Below are 25,100 nucleotides of genomic sequence, written 5' to 3' on the forward strand. Positions count from 1 at the left end.
AGAAAGCTGTGCACATATATATATATATATATATATATATATATATATATAATTTAAGTGCACTTCTCCGTTATAGTTTTGGTTTCAACAAATTGTTGACAAATGGGTTTAACAGACTGCAATAAGAAATATCGTTTTGACATTGCAGTCATTTTTTTTTTTATTGATTTGTATAAAACACACTAGCAGACAAAATTTGTAAAAGCCATTGAAATTCCTCAACCAAACAACAACCAATCAAAGGCTGTGAATAAATGCAGCTGTTACTATGGCATCACAACAGCTGCTGTAAAGCAGCAGCTGGACGGCAGTGGAGACATAAACAGTTTTAAAGCAGTATGTGATTAGTATGTTCTCATATAAAATCACATCTTTATTGCATGTCACAATGAAATGATGCATGGGGTGGCAGAAGGTCATGGTGCAGTTTGGTAAGAAAAATTTTACTCTCTGGGTTTGGCGTTGGCCACAGCATCTGCAAGAAGCTCAGGTCTTAGACATTCAATGGGGCATTGAATGTTCTGGAAGAACAAAAGGGAATATGTATTGAAAAGCAGAAGTATTTATCTACATACATTCAAATATATGTGATGTATATTTTCAATGAACATTTACCAAAAATGTTACACTTTTTGTCTTTTGAAATACTTGCATGGTTGAAAGCTGATACTCACCATCCTCTGGCCAGTGTTTAAGCGGACAGGTTGGAGCAGGTCAGAGCTTATCTCAGCACCAGGCCTTCTGCAGTTCTCACATCGCCAGCCCTGAGGAGCAGCACATATACAGTACAATCCATTTCACCAGACTCAAGCATATGACTTTGAAACACCCCCACTGAATTGCATTTTATTACATGTTTTAAAATTATCTTTATTCATGTTTTGGCATAAAATACATTCTGGTCTTACCTGCTGTCCGCCATAGCATGTGCAAGTGCAGATTGCCCCCAAGTATTCTTTCTGCCACTGGTTTCCAACCTGGTACATCTTTCCGTCATCGTAACATATGGACTCATCTATAATGAAATGCTAGATTTTTAATTCCACTGACTGGAATAAACTTGACTATAGTGTCTTTAGAGGAAGCACTTACGTGGTTCACACTTGAACTCTCCTTTGCCATTGCCCAAACAAGTGCAGCTCATCAACTGACCGTTTTCTGCCCGTCGCTCCCACTTTTCACCAATGCGGTAGTTGTTTCCATTGTCATGACACCATTCTGTTTAAAATTGATATTTAGAGTAGATGCACTCAAACAGGATTGTATACAGTAAAAGAATCCACAAGTTACTCACTGGAAGAGTCACATCTGAAATGTCCACTTCCCAGACCGAGACATGTGCACCAGAGTTTGAAGCCGGTGTCAGACATGCGCTCCCACTCCTGTCCGACATCATGGTGAGTGGCTGTGAAGGTGTCATAACACGAGTCCTTGCTAGATGAACCATCTCCTGGAACTGTTGGTTTTATTGGGAACAAAATCAAGAAACATTCAGACAAGCATTTTAAGTGTGTGTGTTTTTAAGCCTTCATCAATGTTGATCCTTGACCTGTGTTTCCAGCAGTGACCATTTCCTCCAAAATTTTGTGTTTGAGGGCTCCCTTCAAGGCCTCCACAATGACATTATACGAGGCACCAGAGGTGAGACCGATCAGGGTGGCACTTGTTGTTGTTCCTGGAACACGCATCTGCAAAACAAGAAAGGGTGAAGGGTAAGGTGATAAAGGAAGATTTGGGACCTCTTTCTTTTGCATTCATCTAAAGTTTTCTATAAATCCTTCCTAGGTCCTCACCTGAAACATCTTCTCATCTGGATGGGTAATGGGGTGACAGGACACCAGGTAACCAGAACTTTCCTGGTAAGGCTTCCATGAGATGGTGGTCTGGGTCTGGGCCTCCTGTGGTCTTCCAGTCTTGTCTTCTGGAAAACCAAAAGGATGGCCATTGCCAGGCCTCTCACTAACCTGAATAATTTGAGGCACACGACCCCCATCGGGTCCCACTTTGGGGATGTAGACTAGGGTCTCCCCAACTTGAGGCACATAAGGCTGGGGTCGGGGTTGGTTAGGTTGAGGGATTGTTTGACGGTGGAGAGGCTGGTAGCCTCTGTTTGGTTGACTGGGCTGATTATTGAATTCTGTGTACTCTACATGCTGCCCGTGTGCATCCCCAGTGGGACCCATTGTGTGAAACTTGTCAGGCTCAGGCACATCCAACTTGTCTGGGCCACCGTGGTGGGGTAAACCGGGCAGATCAGAGGTCAGCTCTGGGCGGAAAAAGGTGTTAAAAGCAAAGCAGCAGGTAAAGAGGCAGCCACAATTGGATCTACCAGCCAGTAAGGCACTAAAGATTCCGTCAAGTAATGACAGTACTTGCTGATATCGTTTTAAAGGGCAGTTGGTCCAAGAATATATCCCAAATTTACCAATGTTTTTCAGTAAAACATTGAGGATGATGTGCATTATATAGTTAACCTATATATATATATATATATATATATATATATATATATATATATATATATATATATATAAACCAACAGATTGAGAGTCAAGTTGCGAGTTTCTGTCTTTAGCTGTAACAGCTTGCAGGATGTTTGTTTGTTTTCAGTTTGACTGTTTGTTTCCTGCCCATTTGTTCAAAACTCTTTATTAAAAATCCCATATGTTCTCATTGTCTGTGGTTTTTTTAATCGTTAATGGAACTTTTTGCATCATGTTTGGTTTGGATATGGTGTTAGATTCAGTCCAAGAATATACTTTTCCTAAGAGTGAAAACGTTGGTGAAAGTATGGACCAGCCCTTTAAACACTTATATAAGGGTTTTGTCCATAGTAGTCCAATGAGGGAACACTTATTTTGAATAAATTAAACTGTGTTGTGATGAGCTAGCAGTCCAGTCAGCATAGTGCATCAGTTGAGCAACATTAAATGCATTTTACCACAATTTTGCATTACGGTTCTGTGTGAATTTCATCATTAAAAAGCTAAGCACTGGGAAAATGTATGGCTTTGCCAAGGATACTAGTGAAATGCAAGCCAGCATAATCAAGGTTTTATAAAATCCATTGTAGGCTAGTTCAACAAAAGGTGCTGTATCTGTTTCAATTGCTACAGCAGCAGTAGCTATCATGCTCGCCAAACACTTTTTGCTAGCTTGTACCATTCAGAAACAAAGCATTAGGGAGTACACCTTATGTCTCAATATGTGCATTAACATTCTGTATTCACATTTATCCATTAATCAGACACTTTTATCCAAAGTGACTTACAAATTTGGAAAATTAATTTTTTTATTTGCGCAAATACTTACGAGTTGTGGCCGTGCCAACCAGTGGTGCGCTTCTCTGGCTATTCAGTAGGACAAAGATCTTTATGATGTATTCTGTGCCTGGTTTCAGATCTGTTAAAATATCACAATATGGTTGCATAGTGCATCATAAATTTTGTTTCACAAGCCTAATTTACCAACATCTATTTACATCACATCTGGTATTCTGGGTCTTACCATTGATGGTAGCGTAGTTCTGGCCAACATCAGAGCGGGGTATAAGCTCACGAGGCAAACCACCTGATTCTTCATAAGTGATGTAATATCCTGTAATGTGTGTTGGAGGGGCTTGCCAAGTGAAGGAGATGGAATTGGGGGTCAGTGAGGTGAACTGGAGGTTAGTCGGCGATGGAACAGCTGGCCGAGGGGTGACAATATAGGACAAAAATAAAGTTTAAGGTCTTACTAGAAAATGTTAATTAGTTAATTTTCAGACTTAATACATTAGCATTAATACATATATTAGTCTTTCCACATTGGCAGATTTGCTTAGTTGTACCTGTGTTTACAGTCATTGTGAAAGGAGGGCTTCGAGTATTTCCATTTAGTGTGTACATGTTGACCACATACATGACGCCTGGCTGCAAACCTGAGGCATGGAATACATTTCTTTCAATACGTAACAGTAATAGTCCCAACAGGTTTTTTTTTGTTTGTTTTATTTAACATGGTAACCCCATAGATTTTAGAAACTACTGTGATGGTAATAAAACAGTAATCTTTAAAGTAACTTTATAAATACCATGGAAGTTTAAAATACCAGAGCCAGTTTACTTTTTGAGCAAACAGTGCTTAACCATTAATGTTGAAACAGATGGCCTATAAGGGGCTATTTATGGATTGTATGGTAACCTACCAGTGACAATGTAGGTACGGCTGTCAGCAGGAATAGTCTGCCTGAAGGTGGGGTGACCTCCAGTTTTGGGTGTGGCTTCAATAAGGAAACCTGTCATTGGCTCATTATTGACAACACGCCATGTGAGAGTGAATGAAGTGTCTTTCACATCAGTGATACGGACTCGGCGAGGAGGGGTTATATCTGCGGAGTCAATGAGATTATAGTTTCCATTTAATATAGGAAAACAAAAAAAAATCACTCTACTGTAATACAATATATTGGTAACCCACTTACTGTCCGCGGTGGTGCATTCTCCAGTGAGAGGAGAACTTCTGTCTGAACCTCTCAGTGCATAGACCTGAACTTCATAAGTAGTGGCCACCTAGAAGTAAACAACAGATATTTGGGCCAGAAATATCCAAGTCATGATTCAGTAAACAATGTTTCTACTTTTGCTTGTGCCTGCAAAGATTAAATGTATTTGCAAATTACAAGAAGGTAGACCTATTACCATAAGCCCAGGTATTAAGACATGTGTGGAATCTGGTGCAACATTCATTTCTTTGGCTGGGACATCATGATCCTTTGGTGATACCACCACACGATAGCCAGAAAGCCTAGCATTGGGTGCTTGCCATGCCACGACAAAAGAAGATGGACTAATGTCGGAGAACTGTATATTAATGGGAGCAGGGACAGCTGGGAAAGGTAATGGGACAAGAATCAGGATGGATCAGGACAGCGACTCAACCCTATTATCTAACTGACTAGCTTAAAAAACTAAGTTGAATTCAGACAGGTCATACCAGTGGACTGAGTCTCCTCATGGGTTTGCTGAATGCCCTCAAGAGTACGGACTGGAAAACGTCCTTTCATGGGAATGACTTTAATGTTGTACATGGTTCCTGGTCGCAGACCTTGGAGAACCACGCTTTTATCACGACCACTTACAGCTGGTTGGTATTCCCTTTCTCCCTCTTCTGGACTAGAGTACAGAACCCTGTAGGAGGTCACTCCTGGAACCTGTGGAACATCCCATGTCACAAGCATGGAGGTGGAGTCCACATCAGAGAAGGTCAGATCTCTTGGATGCTGTGAATTTGCTAGAGAGTTGGAAGGATACCGTTAAGGAAGTATGTATAAGGTGGCGTTGCATAGTGGCTAAAGCTCAGCAATGTTAATTGGAAGGTTGCTGGTTTGAGAGGTGATTTAACAAGTTGATTTCAAAGGTTAAAGTCATGTAGGATAAAAAAAACGAGTAACCTGTTGTAGCTTTCTGGACCAATGGGGTGCTTTCTCCTTCTTGGCTGAGAGCAATCACATAAATTGTATATTCCAATGTGGGAACCAAGCCACGGATGGTCATTTCTGTACGTTCTGAAATGGCAGAAATAGAATAGTTATTACATCAAGTCCAAGAACTGAACCAGTTCTTCCAAAATTAACTTCAAGGTTATGAGTAGTAATAAATGTTGATAAAAAGTTAAAGAGCAAGAGATGTCTCACCAGGGCCAACCAGCTCAGAGAATGTAGGACCTTGCCCACCTTTGGGCATTCCTGTTACTCTGTAGCCTGTGATGGGACCTCTAGCTGGGCTCCAGCGGACAGTTAAGGCATTGTCTTGAATATCAGTAACATCTAAATCTGATGGGGATGGAACACCTGAGAATGGAGGGAAAAAAACAATACAGTCACAAGAAATTTGTTGCAAGCTAATGATCAGACACTGTAATAGATACAGATGTCTTGTTGAGCATGAGTACTTACTTCCACCTGCAGTCCTGTGTGTGATGATGACTGGTGTGCTGGAGGCTGGGCTGTCCCCTCTGCCTGTCACAGCATACAACGTGATGGTGTAATCGGTGTCTGGACGCAGGCCCTGGATGGTGGCAGTGGATTGTGTTCCTGGAACAGTGAACTCTCTGGGTGCATCTCTTTCACCTAGGAGTCAATGAGAAGAAATCAGCTGCATTTACAAGTTCAAGTGAACTTGCAGAAACAGAACACAACACCACAAAAACACTTTGTCATACCTGTTTCACCATGTGTGATCTTGTAGTAGCGTACAGTAACTGCAGGGGCATCCCAGGAGATGGTGATGCTAGTGGGAGTTGAAGATGTCACGGCCAAGTCAGTGGGAGCATCAGAGACTACAGGAAGAAACAAGAGTTGCACCATTATACCTCTCAAATATGATTAAACAAATCCTTAATTTTTTAACCTCTTACCAGTTGCTCGAGTTCCAGTAAGTGGCAGACTCTCTGTATTGCCACTGACAGCATAAATATAGACAGTGTATTCTGTCTCAGGAGCCAGGTTCACCAGTGTGAAGAAATTTCTCGTCGGGGGAAGCCTCTCATCTTTAGCACGACCACCACTGGTTGGCTGATAGCGTAGACGGTAACCTGAAATGACGGAACGTGGAGCCATCCAGTGCACGGTAAATGAGTTGGTGGAGACATCAGAGAAGTCCAGATTTGTTGGGGAGTCTAATCCTGTGTGGATGATGGGAACAAAATCAAATGGATGAGCTAACGGACTAGAACAGAGGGTGGTAAGAAAACTGAAAACCATTTCTTATATACAAATACGTACTTGTTTTCTGAATACCAGTTACAGGTTCACTCTCTCTGTCATCATAGACGCACACTACTTTTACCAGATACTCTGTATTTGGCAGCAAGTCTGAATCGAGAAAGATCAGAATCAGTGTTTAGACTGTAAGATGTACATGGTTAAAATTAAGATCTTTAAATGAAAGCATCAGTGAACCCTTACTCTGGAGGAGGAAGTTATTGATGCCACCTCCTACATTGACTTCCTGAGTGTCATCATTTTTTTTGGGATGGTAGCGGATGACAAAGCGGCTAATTTCAGATGGCTTAACAGAAGGGGGATTCCATGACACACGCATGGAGTCTGATCCCACCTCAGCAAAGTTAAGGTTTGTGGGGGGTGGAATAGCTAAACAAGAGGGAATTGAGAGACAGTGAACTTATAAATGAAGTCAAAACTGTATCAGCATAAAAATAAGTAGCTAAGAAATGTGTCATTTGACCTTTTCTTATTAACATGAAAAAGGCATACAGTAAATACAAACAATATGATACCCCACACCAAGTGGAATTTATAATAATGCATTCCCCAAAAATGCAAATGCAAAAATTCACAAAATGCATCAATATTCAGATATAAGCATACGATTTATTCAAAATTGTGCATTGAGTTTGGGAAATAGCAAATTGTTAATCTTGGCTAGCCGGACTTATAAGTAATGAAATGAAGTGGCTTGAGTGAATGATGAGGATCTCAGCCTCTGGTTTATGTCCATATTCTCCATTCCTTTCCCTCTGCTTTTACCCCCGCCCTCTGAAATGCAATAAGAAACCTATGTAGGATAATTCACCGGTTTGGGTTTGCTGTGTGATCACCGAGGGGACACTCTCCGCCTCATCTGTAATGGTCGACACACTGATGTCATAATTGATGCCTGGCTCCAGTCCACGAATGGTATAATAGCTTACAGTGGAATTCACCACGTCCTCCAAAATAGGAAAACTCTGGCCGGCCGTAACAACCATAATATGGTATCTGGTAACTGCAGTGTAATTTAGCGGGGTCCATCTAATTCCAATTGTGGTATCCGTGAAATCAACAAAGCTGAGATCACCCACTTTGGGCACATCTTTAATTGGTTTACAAAGTTGCATTTGTGGGAAAGGGAGAGATGAGACAAGACACACAAAGGCAATGACTAATTAAGACAAGCAGCAAATTACTGTTCTCATGCCATCAGTGCTAACAAATGATTAATCATCAGAAGAGACATGCACACAATAATGGAAAATAAAAAGGCTTTTGATTTGAATTAGGGATACTACCAAAAAGAGTGAAAGAACCAAGCCATTATCTATCAGCTATTAAATTCAATATATATTTTCAAACATTTAAAACCAAAAGTGAAACAGCCATGCTTGTTGAGAATTACACAATTATTTTCATAATGCACAAGCAGATTAATCAACACCAAAAAATTATTGGAAAGAAGAAATTACCGGATTTAATTTAGTTATTCTAATATATTAAATGCAACTGTTTTTATGGATCTTTCCAGGGTTTGTGTGATTCCTCTAAAAGGACCTGTAGCATTTTACTAGAGCAGAAGCAGGATTATTTGGTGAAGTAGCTCAAGGATGGAGACTGATCTTTGGGCTGGAGACTAGTAGCAGGTTGGAGCCCTATGAGTTGTGAGTCATGAGTTATCACCATTGTGGCTAACTAATAGACCTAACTTCACTTTTGATATTTCAGAAGTATACTTGTGATCAACAGTCAGTCTATTATTCAAATATGCTTTAAAAGCAGCAATTGGCATTTTGGTTGGTTGGCATTTGTGTCTTGAGAGGGGGCAAATTTTTAAATTTATGGATCCATAATCAGGTGATTCTCTGGATCAGTCGTGGTGGTTCTGATCCAGCATAGCATGGCTTGAACTTACCTTTATTTGTTGACTATAGACGGGGTCTTACCTTGTGTAATGGTGGTTGAGATAGGCTCACTCTCCAGATGGTTTTTAACAGTGTAGACGCTGACATTGTATTCAACGCCAGGACTGAGGTTCTCAAGGGTACATGCGGTTTCATGCCCTCGAACACTCTCCTCTATAGTATTTCCATGCTGCCCATTGGTTGGTGTGCACGTCACTCTATAGCCAGTGATATCTAAGGGGATAGAGGAGATATATTAACAACACTTGACACTTACAAACTAGTATAGTGACTTTAATAGGGTCCAAAGATGGTATTACCATCTAATTTAATAGGGTCCAAAGATGGTATTACCATCTGATTACCATATTCATATACCATAGCATTATGAATATAAGGCTCTTCAAAGAATACCATAGTGTTGACAAATGAATATAGAATTAGAATTAAATGCAATAAACATCACAAACACTGGGAGAAAATGATGACTGGAAGAACAGATAATTCTTGGAAGAATTTAAACTGATTATTTGAAGTGGTCACATACACACCGCCTACACAAATAGCCAAGGTCCACCAGCATGCTTCAAAGAAAGGGTGAACAAGGATAAGAAATGGGTGTACAGTCAATATTTACCTGGACTTTTGGTGCTGCTCCATCTGACATTGATTTCGCCAGTGACAGGGTTAGACACCACATTTAGGTCAGTTGGTGGGGATAGGGCTAATATATAGGATATAGGACAGCAAAGAGTAATGAAATCCAGCATTAGAAAATGTTTATAGTACTCTGAGGTTAGAAAGCTCTATATTTATTTAATGTCTTTCATCAGCTCTACTAGAACTCTTAAAAAACAAAACAAAAAAAACCTATGCATTTGAGTTCTAAAACCTTTTGGGCATCATCAAATTTACTTGAATTAGACTTATCAGTAACTTACATGTCACAGCTTTGTTTGTGAAAGGGTTGCCATGCTTTCGGCCATTGAACATGGGTTGCAAGCTGTAGATATATTCCGATCCTGGAGTCAGACCAGAAAAGTGAATAGTGCCTTCTCCAGAGGTCACATCTCTGGGAGCCTCACCACCTTGGCTGGGCCTCACAGACATCTGAGAGAAAGACGCATATTTTTTTATTTTTTTATTTTTATTTTTTTTGAAAATGTACAAGCAAAATCCTGGTGATAACAGCTTATGGTGAAATATGGTAGCTGGTCCAAGTTGGTCTATCATCTTGAACAACAACTGTTCTCTAGGGCAATCTAGTGTTCCATATATGACCATTAATTACCAACTTGGACCAATTTTGTCAGCCATTAGGCACTCAATGCCGATGGATGGGGCCTATGGTGAGAAGATGACTATTCGTCAATGTCTTTCTCTAGAGGCAGTGTTTATGCAAACGACTGAACCTAGGTGGCATCACCTTGCCCCAATGGAACCAAAATGAGCAGTTTTTGGAGCTTGATTAAATAAGTGTTTTGTTTACAATGAAGAGGATATTTTAAGCTATGAAACTTGCAGGATGTTTTAATAGTACAAAGACCTCTTATATGCCAAGATATCAAGGCCTATTTGATTTCTCATGTCATGATGCCAATGAAAGATGATGCATTTCCAAAGTTCCTGAGAACAATATGCAAAATCTCTAAAGTTCCATCCAATTTATAATTTTTTTACAATATCGTTTAGTTCTTTTCAACTGTTTTACACAACAAACTTACAATGTGGTAACCAGAAAATTGTAAATACAGTGTTTATACCCTATAGCTGAATCGTGGTACTGGGGTCCAGGTAACAATGATGGATGTATCGGTGACATCTGTGCTGAATCGAGGAGCATTACCTGTTGGCTGAGCTGAAGAACAAAAGCCAAAAAAAAAATAGGTTTCACAAAGGGCTCAGGAGAGCACTATTACTCTATTGTTTCACCTGAGGAGAAAAAAGTTAGACGGGTTACACACATGTTCTGAAGACATCAGTGACTCCCTCGCTGAGTGTGTTCCCTTTCTCTGAGTGCAGGGTGACTATGTACTCTGTGTCAGGCTGAAGGTCGGTGAGCTTGTATTGAGACACGTGGCCGGGGATCCTCAGCTGTTTGGGACTAGAGCTGCCCATGCTGATGAAGAGACGATAACCTGTGACCTGAGCTCTGGGGACAGACCAGATGACCAGAGCGCTGTCATCAGTGATGTCAGTGAACCGCAGGTCAGTAGGGGCATCAGGCTCTGAGAAGGAAATGTGGTGAAAAGTTGACCAAAATGCTATGTATAATAAAAATTGTTTTAACTATAAACAGATTGAGTTTCTTTTGTGAGTTGCAGTTTAGAAAATGATTAGCTTAAAGATAAATATTTGAATGTCACCCACTTGTAGACTGCTCCCCAACCAAAGGTTCACTCTCCACTCCTCTGTTGACTGCATAGATATGGAAGCGGTAGAGTGTGCCAGGTTGCAGGTGCGTGAGCTCAGCATAAGCATTCTGGGTCACGGGAAGCTGAAGTGGTCTCTGGGCCCGGCCATCTGTGCTTACGGGTGCAAAGGTCACGCGGTATCCTGAGACCTCATTAGGAGGACCAGTCCAGGTGATGGTGATCTTGACATCGGTAACTTCATAAAACTGCAGGTCTGTGGGAGCTTGGACCTCCTCTGTTAATGAGATTGAAAGCAAAATTACAATATTTCGGCGCTCTACTACAAGAGGAGGTAGGAATGACCATGTAAACACTTTGGGCAAGCTAGGATTAGGAGCCCCTAACCATAAGTAAAAGCAAGAGAAATAGTGATGCTTGGTTTAACAAGTACTACTACATATTTATTTAATTTGGGAATGTCTGTATCATCAGTGCATGCTTTTGTGGAGTTCAAAACGAGTACTCTGTTAGCTTCAAGAGAGGAAAGCAAAATCATGCAAAGCAGAAAAGACTTTACAAAGTTCTCATAAGGAAGTGTGTGTTTGGTAAAAGACCTCAGCTGGCAAGACAAGAACAGAAAGACATGCTCAAAGCTTCCCAGTCCATCCTTTTAAGGTTGTTTTGGCACAGAGAAAACACTAAATCTCCCAGCTCAGGCATTTGCTAGTGTCATCGAGAAGAGACAGAGAACTGGCAGACATGAAAGGTGAATAAGAAACTTGGGCACTCTCACAAGCTTAGAGAAGAGTGAGAAAAAGCCTCTTAAAAAGTAGTTTGAACTCCAGTACAGACTCACACATACTTTGTGTGTGAGAGAAAAACACTGATGCAAACAGAGGTTAGTATACAAATTCTGAACTAAAATACTAGATGTATCAATAAGCTATAAAAAATAAAGCAGGACGTACAGGCTGCAACTCATCTGAACTCTTACCAGGCTGTTGCTCTCCAGCGGTGCTGACCTGTAGGACCAAAGGTTTACTCTCCAAGTTGTCTTCCACTGAGTAAATACTAACATTGTATGACAGACCAGGTCGAAGGTCACCCAGTGTCACAAATGTTTGAGTCTCAGGGAGGATGAGCTCAGTGCTGCTGCCCTCGATCGAGGGTGTGTACACCACACGATAGCCTGTGAAAATACATTACATGAAACAAATTAAAACCTATTCCACATTCATACATTATCTGCAGATGTAGTATAAATGCAACTTTAAAGACCATCTTAATTGCATGATATTGGTACACAAATGTTACTCACCAGTTATAGGTGCTTTGGGTTTGGACCATCTGATAGTAATGGCTGTCTCCTGTACATTTGAGACCTCATAATTAGTTGGAGTGTCAGGTGCTGTGAATAGATAGTCGATTAATTTGAATGTGCAATGCAATCTGATCATTTTAGTGTATGGATGTTAAATATGTAAATATAGTAAATGTTTCTTTTGTTGTTGTAACCAACCACTTCTTGTGGCAACCTTATGTTAGAATAAAACCAACAACAAAAATTGAGCAACAAAGAATGCCCTTGAACTAATTCATGCCTAGTAGAAAATATTCATAGCTGTTAAATTATCTCAAAAAGTTAATTTAGTCCCAGTGATGGATATCTTACCAGTGGTCTGAGTAGTTGTCAAGATGAGATTTTTATCTCCTTCTGGATTGACTTCAAAAACTTGGACGTGGTACCTACGGCCAGGCAGAAGATCGTGAATGTTCACTGATGTAGCTGTTCTCGGGAGGTCTGTGGAAAACAAAGGGTAATTATGAAGTCAATAAAATTTTAAGAAGCCACGTTCAAATTTCAATTAATTATAATTGGACAAGATTGGTATTATAAATGTAGCTTCTTTAGCTCTGAAGTTGGAACATTTCTTCTCACTGCTGTCCATTTGAGCATTACTATTTCTCCTATTCAGATTTTAACAAGTTGCATGTCTCCTACAATACTTACCAATCACATTTTGTGGGGCTCCTTCCTCAGAGAGTTCATATTGCACTCTAAATCCAGACACTGTCTCGGATGCAGATACCCAGGAGATGACGAAGCTACTGGAGGTTATTTCGGTAACGGACTCTGAGGTGTCCACTATTGGCGGAGGCTGGTTGGTCTCACCCTCTGTTTTTTCCACTGCAGAAATGGGAATATGCTGGATGAAGTTTTCATGTTTTATTTCATAAGCAAAGTTTTTGGAATAACTAAAGAACAGAAAATAATTGAACATGTACTGTACGTACAAGAGCCATACGTAGTGGTGAAGTCAAAGCGCGTGACCTCTCTCGGTCCGTAGCGTAGAATGCTGATCAGCTGACCTTCATAGGTCAAACCTGGTTTAAGCCCTGAAATAGTGTGTGAGTTGATGTGCCCAGGAATGGTTACCTCTTTCCAGGGTGTCCGTGTGTTTTTCTGGGAAAGGAAAACATTACACACTGAAAATATAGAAGCTAAAAAATCTTGTTCAAAGGGGTGAATCTGTGGTAAAATTAGCATGAATATTTTTATTTTGCCTTTACATGTTAAACAATTCTGCTTTATTTACAGGTTTGAAATAGCTTGCAGAGTAACAAAAAGCAGTTATTTTGATATAAAGGCTAGTTTCTTAAAAGTCTCTTGACATTTAGAATCAAGTAAATTGAAAGTACATTCCAGAGATATTTTTGAATGTACATTGGCTTGGAAAAATAAAATATTGTCCAAACAGAGCTTCAGACAAATTGCACTTAAAAATGACCTAGCAGAAAAATGTAAATAAATACAATTCTGAAAAGCCTCTTTCTTTTAGTTAAATGCACAATTTTGCAACTTTCCACTGAAGTAAATGTTTCATCGTTTCAGACTGAAGAGTAAATGTGTATTTTTAAGTTCAAGGACAGTAGCTTGTTTGTGTATGATGAAATCTCATCCTGTGCTTTTAGCATAGGCGATCATCCCTTGCAGACAGAGTTACACAAACAATGAAGGGACGAAATGTCTCTCGTTCCAGGAATCTGGGTTACAGTCGATGCTTTTGTACTCTACCTTATCGACATGAAACTATCTCCATAAAATTTCAGCTATGAAAATCCTCATAATGTGAGACTGCAAAACAAAAGACTTACGACTCTCCACTTGAGGATATATTGTGTAATGTGGGCAGACGAGGGAGCGTTCCATTGGATGGGATGGGAATTTGGCTGATTTCCAGCTTCTGTGATGATGACCCGAACAGGAGCTTTTGAGGAGGAGAACAAACATTAATGATTGTTAACTGATTAGATAGTTTCATATTGTATAGGGCATGTTCTCTGCAACTGTATTTAATAGAGAATATGAGACAAAATGGGTGATAAACTCACTCAGAAATGAAAGGAAATCAAAGAAAGGAGAAAAGTCTTTGAAAACTGTTCGTATTGAAAAAAAAAAAAAAAAAAAGTTTGCATAAGAGAGGTGAATCTGCTGTATGGCCACATCTGAAAATGGAGCAAAATTACCCCAGTTTGTCAAGTGAGGGGTGTTAAATAGTTAAATAGTCTGGAGGATGATTGCAGGGGTGCGGTGTTAAAAATCACACCCGGACATAACATTCCACACCCACTTTAGCCTTTATTATCCCCAGGCCTTCACAGAGTTTGGTTAACAGCTGCATGCAATTCAAAGCAGTGAGGTCATTTTGAACAATTCTTATGTCCTCTTCACCTCTGGCAGAAAATATATCTTCCTTTGTGGTGTCAAACCAAAATTACACAAAACAGTAAGATGATAACCAAGATACAAATTCACAGTGGCCCTTCAAAAGTTCGACCTTCAATATACAGTGCTAAAGACAATCATTTACAGATGGTTTGAGATGCGGCTGTTCTTTTTTTGGTTCTGTGAAGGTTGTAAAAATACAACTCACACTTTCCTCAAAAAAGGCCAAAAGCGAACAAACAGCAACCTGTCTAACATTACTACAGGCCTTTTGGTTGCACAGAATTGCAAATAAACAGTAGACCATGATATTAAAAGCTATAGACGGTTTTTGAGAATCACATTTGATATTTTGCACAATTGTGCCGTAACCACAGACAAAAATAAAACTTTGTAAGGGCTCTAACACAATGGTGCTCAAAGGCAGGATTGTCAATGAAAAACAATTATTTCTCACACCACAACATAATTTGGGTATACTTAATGGTACTTTCTGAAGCTTGACAACCCTAGTTACTTTATATACTTTTATTCTAAATAAAAGGCCAGCCTGGATATTCTGCTAAATCCATGTTCCATGGAAGAAAATAAAATATACATAAACACCTGTCCCATCTGGCTAACTTCAACTGGTTAATGTTCCCCCTGTAAAGACATTAGAAGGAGGTTGACATCTGCTGAATTTCAAAGAGATTATTGATTGTAAACGACAGACGAGAAATCCTTCAGTCGGACCATTTGAGACTTTTAAAAGAAAAACAAAAATGAATAATCAACTGTTTGTAAAGTTAAAGGAGGGTAATTGCGAGAAAGTGACTGTTGGCAACAACAGATGTCCTGTTTCTTGCCTTTGAATTCACAGTCATTCTTAGTTATCTAGATCCTTTTTTTTTTTTTTTTTAAGTAGTGAGATCTCTTACCGGTAGACTGCAGAGGCTCACAGGACAGTTCTCCAATGCCGTTACCATAGCAGGAACATCTATAAGGGATGCTTTGGATGACCTTGTTCCATGTCTCGCCAATCTGATAAAAAACCTTGGTCTCTTGGTCCTGGCACTGGTCTAAAGAAAAAGATTAAATGTTTTTTGTAAACAAAGCAAAAGTAGCCTTTCTTTCATTAAAACTCTAACATGTTGACAAAAACTATTGTTTAAATCGGGTCTGTTCGATTTGAATTGAAGGAAACATGTGCTATTCATGGAGTAAAATACTTTCAACATATAAAGGGAAGTTCTGACATTTTAAAGAAAAGGTTAGAAAAAGAAAACCGAACAAAACACTGAACATAGCAGCAAAATTAGAGTGTCGGCTTACCGATGGCATCACATTTCCAGCGACCGCGGCCTTGGCCAAAGCATGTGCAGTTCATCATGTAGCCCTGGTCATGACGCTTATCAAAGGTCTCGTTAACATCATATGTCTGTCCATTCACTACGCACTGGTCTGAAATAGAGCAGATTTTAATTTTTTTAGTAACTTTACGATGGCTATGAGTGACAAAAAGGGAAATCTGGAAAGTGGAAGTGTTAAGCAGCACAATTAAGCACACTTTTTCAACAGTGATAGCAAATAGAAATGTATCAAATCAGCATATTAGAATGATTTCTGAAGGATCATGTCACACTGAAGACTGGAGTAATGACATAGAGAAGTCAGCTTTGCCAGAGAGATAAATAAAACAACTATTTTAAAGTGTAATAATATTTTACCATTTTTGATCAAATAAATGCAGTCTTGATGAGCATAAATATCATTGTAAATAAAATGATCAAGTATATATAAGAATATATATTCCATGTATTTTTTTATTTACTATATTACACAATGTCATGGCATAATCTAATGTCATGTCCAGAACTACTTTTTGAAATATCAGTAGTATATTTGTAAGATAATTGTGTTTAATGACCTCTGAACTGAGTGTGGGAAATGCAGTTCCACTCTCCGCGTCCGTTGCCCTGGCAAGTGCAGCGCATCATGTGACCAAGAGTGTCATGGCGTTTGTCCCACTCATCACCCACACGGTACATGACATCATTAATGGTGCAGACTTCCTCATGAGCTGGGTTAAAATAAAGAAAGGGAATTTATGATTACATAAAATCCATCCAAAAACTTACAGCAAGCACATCTATTCTGAATGCACATAATGATCCATGTTCATTCTGATCTCATTCTCCCTGGTACTCAGCCAGGAACTTTGTCTGGTCTGGACCAGAGCCAGGATTAAAACCCTGACTAGGACAGACCCCAAAGATCCAGTCAGTGGAGCCACAAATCAGTACCCCATTACATGGCCTTAAAAACTCCAGCTCCCTTAATATCTTTTAAATACATCTCGAGAACTCATTTGCAGGCCACTGAGTGTCATGGTCTGAGCACATAAATGCTATTAAATGCTATAAATGCCCAATATAGCTATTAATGTCTATAAAACCTGACTTCAGCTGAATGTATTAAAAAGAACCAATAATTTAAACATATAACATAGTGAAACACTGAGTACATGAAAACTATATTGTGACTGTATAAAAGTGACTTTTATGCAACAATGTGCTGAAATCTTTCAGTTTTTACAGTGTACTCAAATTTAAGTAAAGTTTTAATGTATAAAATATGTTTTTTAACCTATTAATTGGTGCTGTCAAACGATTATGATTAATCGCATCCAATATAAAAGTTTTTGTTTATATAATATAAGTATGTTTACAGTATATATTTATAATGTATATATAAATACACACACATAAAGTATATATTTTGAAAATTTTTCCATGTATTTCCATGTATTTATTTTTATTCATATACTTGATATTATAAAAAAATATTTTAAATGTAGAAATGTAACATTTTTCTTAAATATATAAAAGCATGTGTGTGTATTTATATATACATAATAAATATACACAGTACACACACACATATATTATGTAAACTAAAAGTTTTATTTTGGATGTGATAATGTATCTCTACTGTCAGGAACCATTTCCTCTGTTATCCTTTGAGGAAATAAGGGCCTTTCGCACCGCTTTAGTTCCAGAACTAAATGTACAGTAACTATTTCCTAGTACCATTTAAAGGGTTGCATTCGCACAGACAGCGTGTACTAGGATGTGACGTATGCCGATTGACAGTGATGTAATTTGTGCACGGCATTCAACAACAATGTTAACAAAAAAGAACAATCTTAACAGGAGGATGGAGGATGCTGTGATCGGAGCTGTGTTTTTGTTGTGTCTCGCGGGTTTCACAATAATGTACATGGAATGTCAACATATATGTAAAGCGATTGAAAGAACGGAAAGGGGGACTAAGAATCTCCAATGACAACTGGCAGTGCAACATTTGCTTCATGTGCCTGCACTTCAGCGTCCGTACATTTACCGAAAACGATTAAACATGCTCACCAGCCATGGGACAGAATCCGTATTTCCGATCTGAATCATAGTCAGTAGTAGTACCACACCACTTCATGCTGTCACGGCGGCCGTCAGATGTGCAGTCTGTGTAGTTGCGTCCATTATACTTGAAGGGAAACTGGCACAGAGCACCATTAGAGTTTCCTCCACGAGTCGTCACAAGCTCTGAAAGACCAAAAAAGGAACAATCAGACAAACCAAGAGTGAAATCTTGAATCATCACATTAATCTGCACCCTACTAAAAATCTATTGTATACTGGTTTCAACCAAGGCTTTGCCAACTTGGTCAACCAGTTTTACCAAGAAGACCATATAGTGTGACTACGCTGGTTGAAACCAACAAAAACTAGGTAGTTTGCTGGTTTAAGTCAAAGTCTTCAAGATTTATAAAGAAAGAGGCTCTGAGATGCACTTACGGTTCTTTCGGGTACAGAATGAGTACAAGCCGTCACTATCATAGTCAGATGTAGTACTACACCATAACTGCCCATCTGTTCGGCCCTCAGAGATGCAAGAGTAGTGGGTGTTCCCACTAAAAACAAATGGGAACACACATGGCTGCCCAACGGAGTTGCCACCGTAAACAAAGGACTGTCCATCTGCATAAATCAAGTAGAGGACAACTTTAATAATGGCACTGGGGTGTTGCGAAAATTCAAAACATTTAAACTTGTATACTCATTTGGGAAATTACTCAATAATTGTTTTAGGCCTTTTCCTGTAGCTCAAACAGTACAACATGGCGAAACCGGGTTTGATTCCCAGGAAATGCATGAACTGGTAAAGATTTTATTGCATAAAATGTCATTTGCTTTGGATCAAGCATCTTCCAAATGCATAAATGTAAAGGTTGTTTTTTTTTATCCTTTTCATGCACAAAAGAAGTAGAAAAAAATACAACAAATGGGTGAGAAACTACTTAAACCTACATTGGTAACATGCCCTTCAAGGTTTCCAAGAACTGATTACATAACAAGTGTACTAAATTTTCCTGAATCCCTAAATGCAATTGAAATAGGTAAAGGTCACCTTGCTCTTCGCAGCTGATTCCTCCTCCAACACAAGTGCAAAGCATTTCCTTGCTGCCCTGACTTCTGATCCAGCTCATGCCATTGGAATAGTACACACCAGAATCAGTTTTACAGTTGCCCTCCTCAAGAAGTTCAGTCAGGACATTGACTTGGTTTATCACTGGTGAAACCCTTTGAGTCGCAGAAGAGCCAGAACCTAGTCACAAAGACAACAGAGACAAGCTTTTGAAGCTATGGCAAAAATCCCATGTTTTTTTTTTATCAAAATCAGGATCGGTCACATTAGGAGAATGAGATATATGACCCTACTGAAATGGCTTCTGTTGACTATACGTTCGAAAGATTATTAAGCAACTTATTGGTCACTTGGGATATATGTGCTTAAGGATCTAGATTTTGTTTTATATTATTTTTCATTCATGGAATTCCCATTTGGATCCTTTTAGATTATTATTATTATTTTTAACATAGATATTTCAATAAGTTTCCTTTGGTTTATGTAATGAACATCGGGGCTCCTACACACTTATGCTACATACTTTCTAGGCAAATTTGGCCTAAAATTGAACAAATGTTGCACCTTTCATTAGCTTTAGTGTGATCATGTGAGCATTAACTCACAAAAGCAAGGAGAATTGGAATTTAATAATGCAATAACAAATTTTCATCTATCTAACAGCATATTTTTTACACGTACCAATGGCGGTTGTTGTATGGGAAGCAGCATGTCTCTCACACTTCCATTCTCCACGACCATTGCCTGTGCAAAGACACTGCAGATTGTTTCCATTGGAGTCAGTTTTGGTCCAGGTCTCACCAATACGGTATGAGGTTCTAGTATCCTGGTCATTACAGCGATCTGGAAACGACAATGGAATAAGTTAAGGTGACAAATGGCACATACTGTAGCAAACATGGAAAATCCCTATTTACTAAGATACATTCACATTTATTTATTCAACCCTTTTTTTCCCACTTTTGCTTGGCACAAGCTTGTTTAGGAAACACCTCCACACCGTCACACTTCAGTAGGTTGTCTTTATTTATGACCATGATGAAGTGTTTTCCGACACTTTCCAAGCAGAGAAGGTGAAGGAAGTCAAGATCGTAATACTGTTTGTTCACCTCCTCCACTTCCTTTCATTACAAGACTTTAACTTCAATAGGCCTGGAAAGTGTGCACTGTAATTTTCCTTGTGAATGCTCCCATTCAGCTACATGAACTGAGTTTGCATCTCTGCAGAGCTCATTGTTAATTATGTAACAAGGGTGTGTCAAACAAATAACTATGAAGTCATGAAAGAAGACATGGAAAACTGCTGTGCTTTGGAGAAAAAAGCAGGACCTTAGAAATAAATAGGCATCTACTGAGCAACAAACACAACAAAAAGGCGCTTCTACTGATGCTGAATCCATGCAATATTGAAAATGAACTTTTACTTCTGGAGGTGCAGGTGATGCGTCCATTGCCCTCTCCCAAACAAGTGCAGTCTACTATCATCCAGGTTTGGTAGGGTTTCTGCCATGTCTGACCAACCACGTATGAAGATCCCAGCGATTCATCATAGCAACGCTCCGCTGTGAAGATAAAGTAAACTTAGCATCTTGTTCTTTCCACTTGGGTGTGGCATGCCAAATTTCCAAAAAGCTTCACATGTAGTTTCATCTCAGTGTGCATATACACATAACCAACCAAGCAACAAACAAATGACAGGGCTTTTAAATAAATACATACATACATTCATAAAGAATGTGCATAACATTTCAAAGAAATTCAGATTTAATGCAATTTTAAAATTGTAAAAAAAAAAAAAAAAATCTGCTCTGTAACTGCTTGCAAAACTTGACTAGCTTATTTATACAGATTTACAGGAATAGCCATTAGTTTGCAAAATGTTTGCAAAGACAAATGCACAGTAGCCTACGAGTAAACACTGACTCACCAACTGGTTTACAAGTCCACTCTCCCTTTCCATTGCCAAGGCACACGCATTCAAGCATGTAGTCTCCAGTGTCGTGTGGACGGGTCCAGGTGTCTCCGATTCTATATGAATTTCCTCCTTCATGGCAACGATCTAGAAACAAGAAAAATCGGATAGTTTAATATTGGATTATTATTTTGTATTTTTTTAATGTACAGTTCTTCTTTTCTTTCTTCTTCTTCTCCTTTCTTGTACTTACTTGCGATGGTGCAGCTAATTTTGCCTCTGCCGGAGCCAATGCAGGTACAGTCCCATATCATGCCATCCTTCGGTCGCTCGTAAGTCTCTCCGACTCGGTAGGAGCGCGCATTGAATTTGTCATAGCACGTCTCCTCGGCTACAGGTGACAAAACATGCAGATTAACCATATATATCTTCACCTACATCATACTGCAAATGCATCACCTAAATGAAGCTTCAAATTAAGTACAGAAAAAGACCAAACAACTCGTTAGGCGCGCATACAGTACGTGCGTAATTGCCCATTACTGCTCACTCAAAGTAAATCATAAATGCTAATTTAAACATAATCTCAGAAGCTCAGAATAAAAATATTTGAATGATAAACACGCTCACCAGCAGGTTTGGATTTACACTTGACCCCTGAAGCCCCCTCACAAGTGCAGATGAGAGTGCTGTCCATGTACTGACGCTCCCATTGATCGTTCATTTTATAAAATCGACCGTTGTCGTTGCAGCCAGCTAAAGTTAAAAAAGACACTTTTTAACACACCTTCTTTCTTTTCCTTGTACATTGGTCTTATTTATAATATAAATATATAGATATAAAGTTTTGGTCACACTCAGTTTTAAAGATCATTTTCCCCCTATTAACTAACATGCATTACTAGCATTTTATCTGTTTATTAGTACTTTACTTTATTAGTTTATTAGTATCTGTTTATTAAAGCACATACTAATGCCTTATTCTGCATGGCTGTATTCTACATCCCATAATCCTACCCCATACATAAATTTAACAACTAGCTTACTAACTATTAATGAGCAGCAAATTATGGGTTTACTGAGGCAAAAGTTAATAGATATGTAGTTCAAACTGAAAAATTGATCTTAAAATTACGTATGCAATTTTTACGCACCAAATAAATAAATTGAACTTACTTTCATGGATCGCTAAACTCCTGGCTTCCTCGTAGACCGTGTCCAGACTGATTTGTTGCTGCGATTGTCTTTTACTTTTCCCTGCAGATTGTGGCATACAGTGGACAGATCCCCCGATGCACAGCAGGAGCACAAGCCTCTTTAGTGAGATACGGGTCATTTTCACCCGCTACGGAGAACAACTGTGTCAATGTGCAGTGTTTTCTGTTGCGCACTAAAGATGAAGGCGCGGAGAGGTTTGCGGGGGTTGTTTGTCTTTGCGCACGGTTGTATTTCAACTGCCTTCCCCTGACTGTAATGAACCTCCGCCGTCCAGCTGATGTGGGACGACTGCTCTTTTAAAGGGGGATTTTATGTGGAGAGAGAGAGGGCGCGTGCGCGCGCGTGTGTGTTTGGGGGCTTGAGGGGAGGGATCTCACCCTCTCCACTCTCTGCGTCAGTGTCGGGAAATCTGGCACAATGCAAGCATCACCTGCGCAGTCATGAACCCGCAGGTAACTGTCAGAGTTCACAGCTGTTCAGAGTTAAACAAGTTCTGTTAACATTATATTTGGAATGATCTAACCATATATATATATATATATATATATATATATATATATATATATATATATATATATATATAGAGAGAGAGAGAGAGAGAGAGAGAGAGAGAGAGAGTATACTTACATATTTTAAAATAGGCCTCTAAATAAGGTTTAACGAATGCAATAATGTAAATAATGAAATATTTATATTATTAAATATTAGCAACATATTAATATTTAATAAGATTAAATATGAATGTGACATAAAATATATAATATAATGCTTTAAATATTTATTCATCAGTAAATAATATATTTATCTCAAATATATTATTAAATTCATATTTGTTCAGTTAGAATAACATACTCTTTATACATGCTAACATTTTTTTCAAACTTCAGGAAAGTACATTATTACTAGATTAAAGTTTGAATATATGAAAATATATGAAATGTTTACTAGTTGTTACTAATTAAAGAAATGTAAAAATAAATAAAAAAGCATTTTAAAAATGATACTATTAGTAATTTATTTATTTATTTACATTCATGTACTTTATTTTAATAATTAACAGTTTTAGAACCAAAAAGCCTTTGATCAAAATAACTCATGACATGATGAAATTGTGGTGAATTTAGAAAGTAAAACTGAAATATTGCTCTGTGGACGGTCATTTGTATAAGGTTTGTCTTAAATGTATTTCTCAAAATTCACATGTAACAAATGCGCTATCTTTTCTCTAAGTCTTTATGTTTTTGATTTGCTTCACTTTAGATGTATCCTCCATGCTGCATAAAGTGGAAAGAGAGCAGAACGATTCTGGGCACGCTGCTTACCCATCATGCCTTGTGTTCTTTTTCATGGGTGGAAAAGATGCAGTGTTTCTGATGCATGTTTATGTCTAGCCTGAGTGATTATGGAAGGCACTGAGTAGAAAAAAGAAGAAGAAAAAAATGATTTAGTACTCTAAGGCGCACAAACAAACACTTACAGGAACTGATGTCCAGTACCTGGTGTCCATGTCTAGGCATGTGACTCAGTACAAAACCTCATTGCACACAATGTCAGCAGTCTGCTGCTGCAATTTTGTTCAGTTTTGTCATCCAACTCTTTCCTTTTCACATCTGTGGAACACATCGAAAGATTTTTATTCATCATTTGAGAGGATCATGTAAGCTTGCTGTCAGTAAAGCAAAAGAGTCCAAACCAAGTAGTACAAGAGCAAAACATTCATAAATTCCCATACATTTTTCAGTTCTTTTCACTTTTCACTAGGAATATATGCTATATATATATATATATATATATATATATATATATGACCTTTATGACTTAATGCTGCGATTGACTAATCATAACCAAGCATCCCACAGAGCAGACTAAGTTTTTATTAAATATTTATTCTATACAAGTTTATTTATTGTAAATAATTTTGTATTAAAATACATTATTGAAATACTTTATATGTATTAATAAATAGGTATCTACTTCAGAATATTGCTTAATTAATATTTTATATATGGTTTGTAATTATATAATAATTACAATTTCAATATAATCTATGTATTCTAAAATATAACAAACATCAGAGAAGCTCATGTAGATTCCAGTTCGAATATTAAAATATATTACTGTTTTACTTACTAATTAAAAATTTTAAAGCACAAAGCAATGCAAGTTTTAACTAAAAACGTGTGCTAATATAATAGTAATTAAAAAAAGAAGCAATTGCAAAATAAATTGTGGTCTCCTATTGTATATAGAATGTAATGAAATATTATGACTTCACACTATAACTGACCAATCAGAAGCAAGCATTCAACTAAGCAGCATAATAAAATTAATCAATTAAAATCCCTGTGGGAAAAGTAATCATCCCCTTAGACTTAAAACAATTAATCAATACTGCAATACAGTGAATTGTAATACAGGGAAGAAGTTAAGAAGTTTGTAAGAGGTGACATGAGCTTGTGTGTGAATTATTTTAAAGAACAAAATAAAATCAGGTTTCTCTTGTTAAAATATTACAACTTGTACAATGCTGTGCTTGTTAGCTGTCTAAATACTTTTTCCGAACTCTGTATATGGCACATACTCACAAGCACTTCTCTGTATGAAGTCGTCTCACACCTCATATCCAGTTACAGTACAGCGGTGTTGTAAGAGACCTTCTGAATCAGAAGCAAACAAGCACTCACACAAACACCACAGTCAAAAGTACACTGACCATCTGACAAGTTCAAAAATGATTCAGTGAACTGACATAACAGGCCGTGACTCA

At 38.3% G+C, this 25,100-nt stretch overlaps 1 protein-coding gene across 5 annotated transcripts; it reads right to left on the bottom strand.

Moving 5' to 3' along the window:
- Positions 1 to 98: 98 nt before the first annotated feature.
- Positions 99 to 22,623, bottom strand: fn1b (fibronectin 1b). 5 transcript variants are annotated; one of them, XM_059553541.1, is made up of 46 exons: positions 22,292 to 22,623; positions 21,746 to 21,871; positions 21,369 to 21,506; positions 21,131 to 21,262; positions 20,628 to 20,765; positions 19,885 to 20,046; positions 19,186 to 19,383; positions 18,573 to 18,755; positions 18,144 to 18,320; positions 16,646 to 16,798; positions 16,051 to 16,179; positions 15,657 to 15,797; positions 14,166 to 14,278; positions 13,305 to 13,473; positions 13,021 to 13,197; positions 12,682 to 12,810; positions 12,328 to 12,417; positions 12,004 to 12,198; positions 11,026 to 11,304; positions 10,620 to 10,883; positions 10,419 to 10,513; positions 9,597 to 9,765; positions 9,293 to 9,379; positions 8,698 to 8,889; positions 7,575 to 7,853; positions 6,947 to 7,132; positions 6,764 to 6,853; positions 6,397 to 6,663; positions 6,202 to 6,318; positions 5,936 to 6,109; positions 5,675 to 5,830; positions 5,432 to 5,545; positions 4,975 to 5,271; positions 4,680 to 4,867; positions 4,463 to 4,550; positions 4,187 to 4,369; positions 3,830 to 3,919; positions 3,508 to 3,687; positions 3,313 to 3,402; positions 1,794 to 1,921; positions 1,550 to 1,688; positions 1,295 to 1,456; positions 1,093 to 1,218; positions 909 to 1,015; positions 675 to 764; positions 99 to 521 (listed from the first exon to the last, which is right to left on the bottom strand). In XM_059553541.1, exons 1-46 carry the CDS (start codon positions 22,449 to 22,451, stop codon positions 444 to 446), a joined length of 7,125 nt encoding a protein of 2,374 aa, XP_059409524.1. In that variant the 5' UTR covers positions 22,452 to 22,623; the 3' UTR covers positions 99 to 443. The 5 variants fall into 5 exon arrangements, with proteins under 5 accessions (XP_059409524.1, XP_059409521.1, XP_059409523.1 ...); XM_059553538.1 differs by having other exon boundaries at positions 1,794 to 2,266; XM_059553540.1 differs by lacking the exon at positions 11,026 to 11,304 and having other exon boundaries at positions 1,794 to 2,266; positions 10,620 to 10,899; positions 12,038 to 12,198.
- Positions 22,624 to 25,100: the final 2,477 nt, after the last annotated feature.

The sequence above is a fragment of the Carassius carassius genome, chromosome 7 (genome assembly GCF_963082965.1).
Source record: "Carassius carassius chromosome 7, fCarCar2.1, whole genome shotgun sequence".
Taxonomy (NCBI): Eukaryota; Metazoa; Chordata; class Actinopteri; order Cypriniformes; family Cyprinidae; genus Carassius; species Carassius carassius.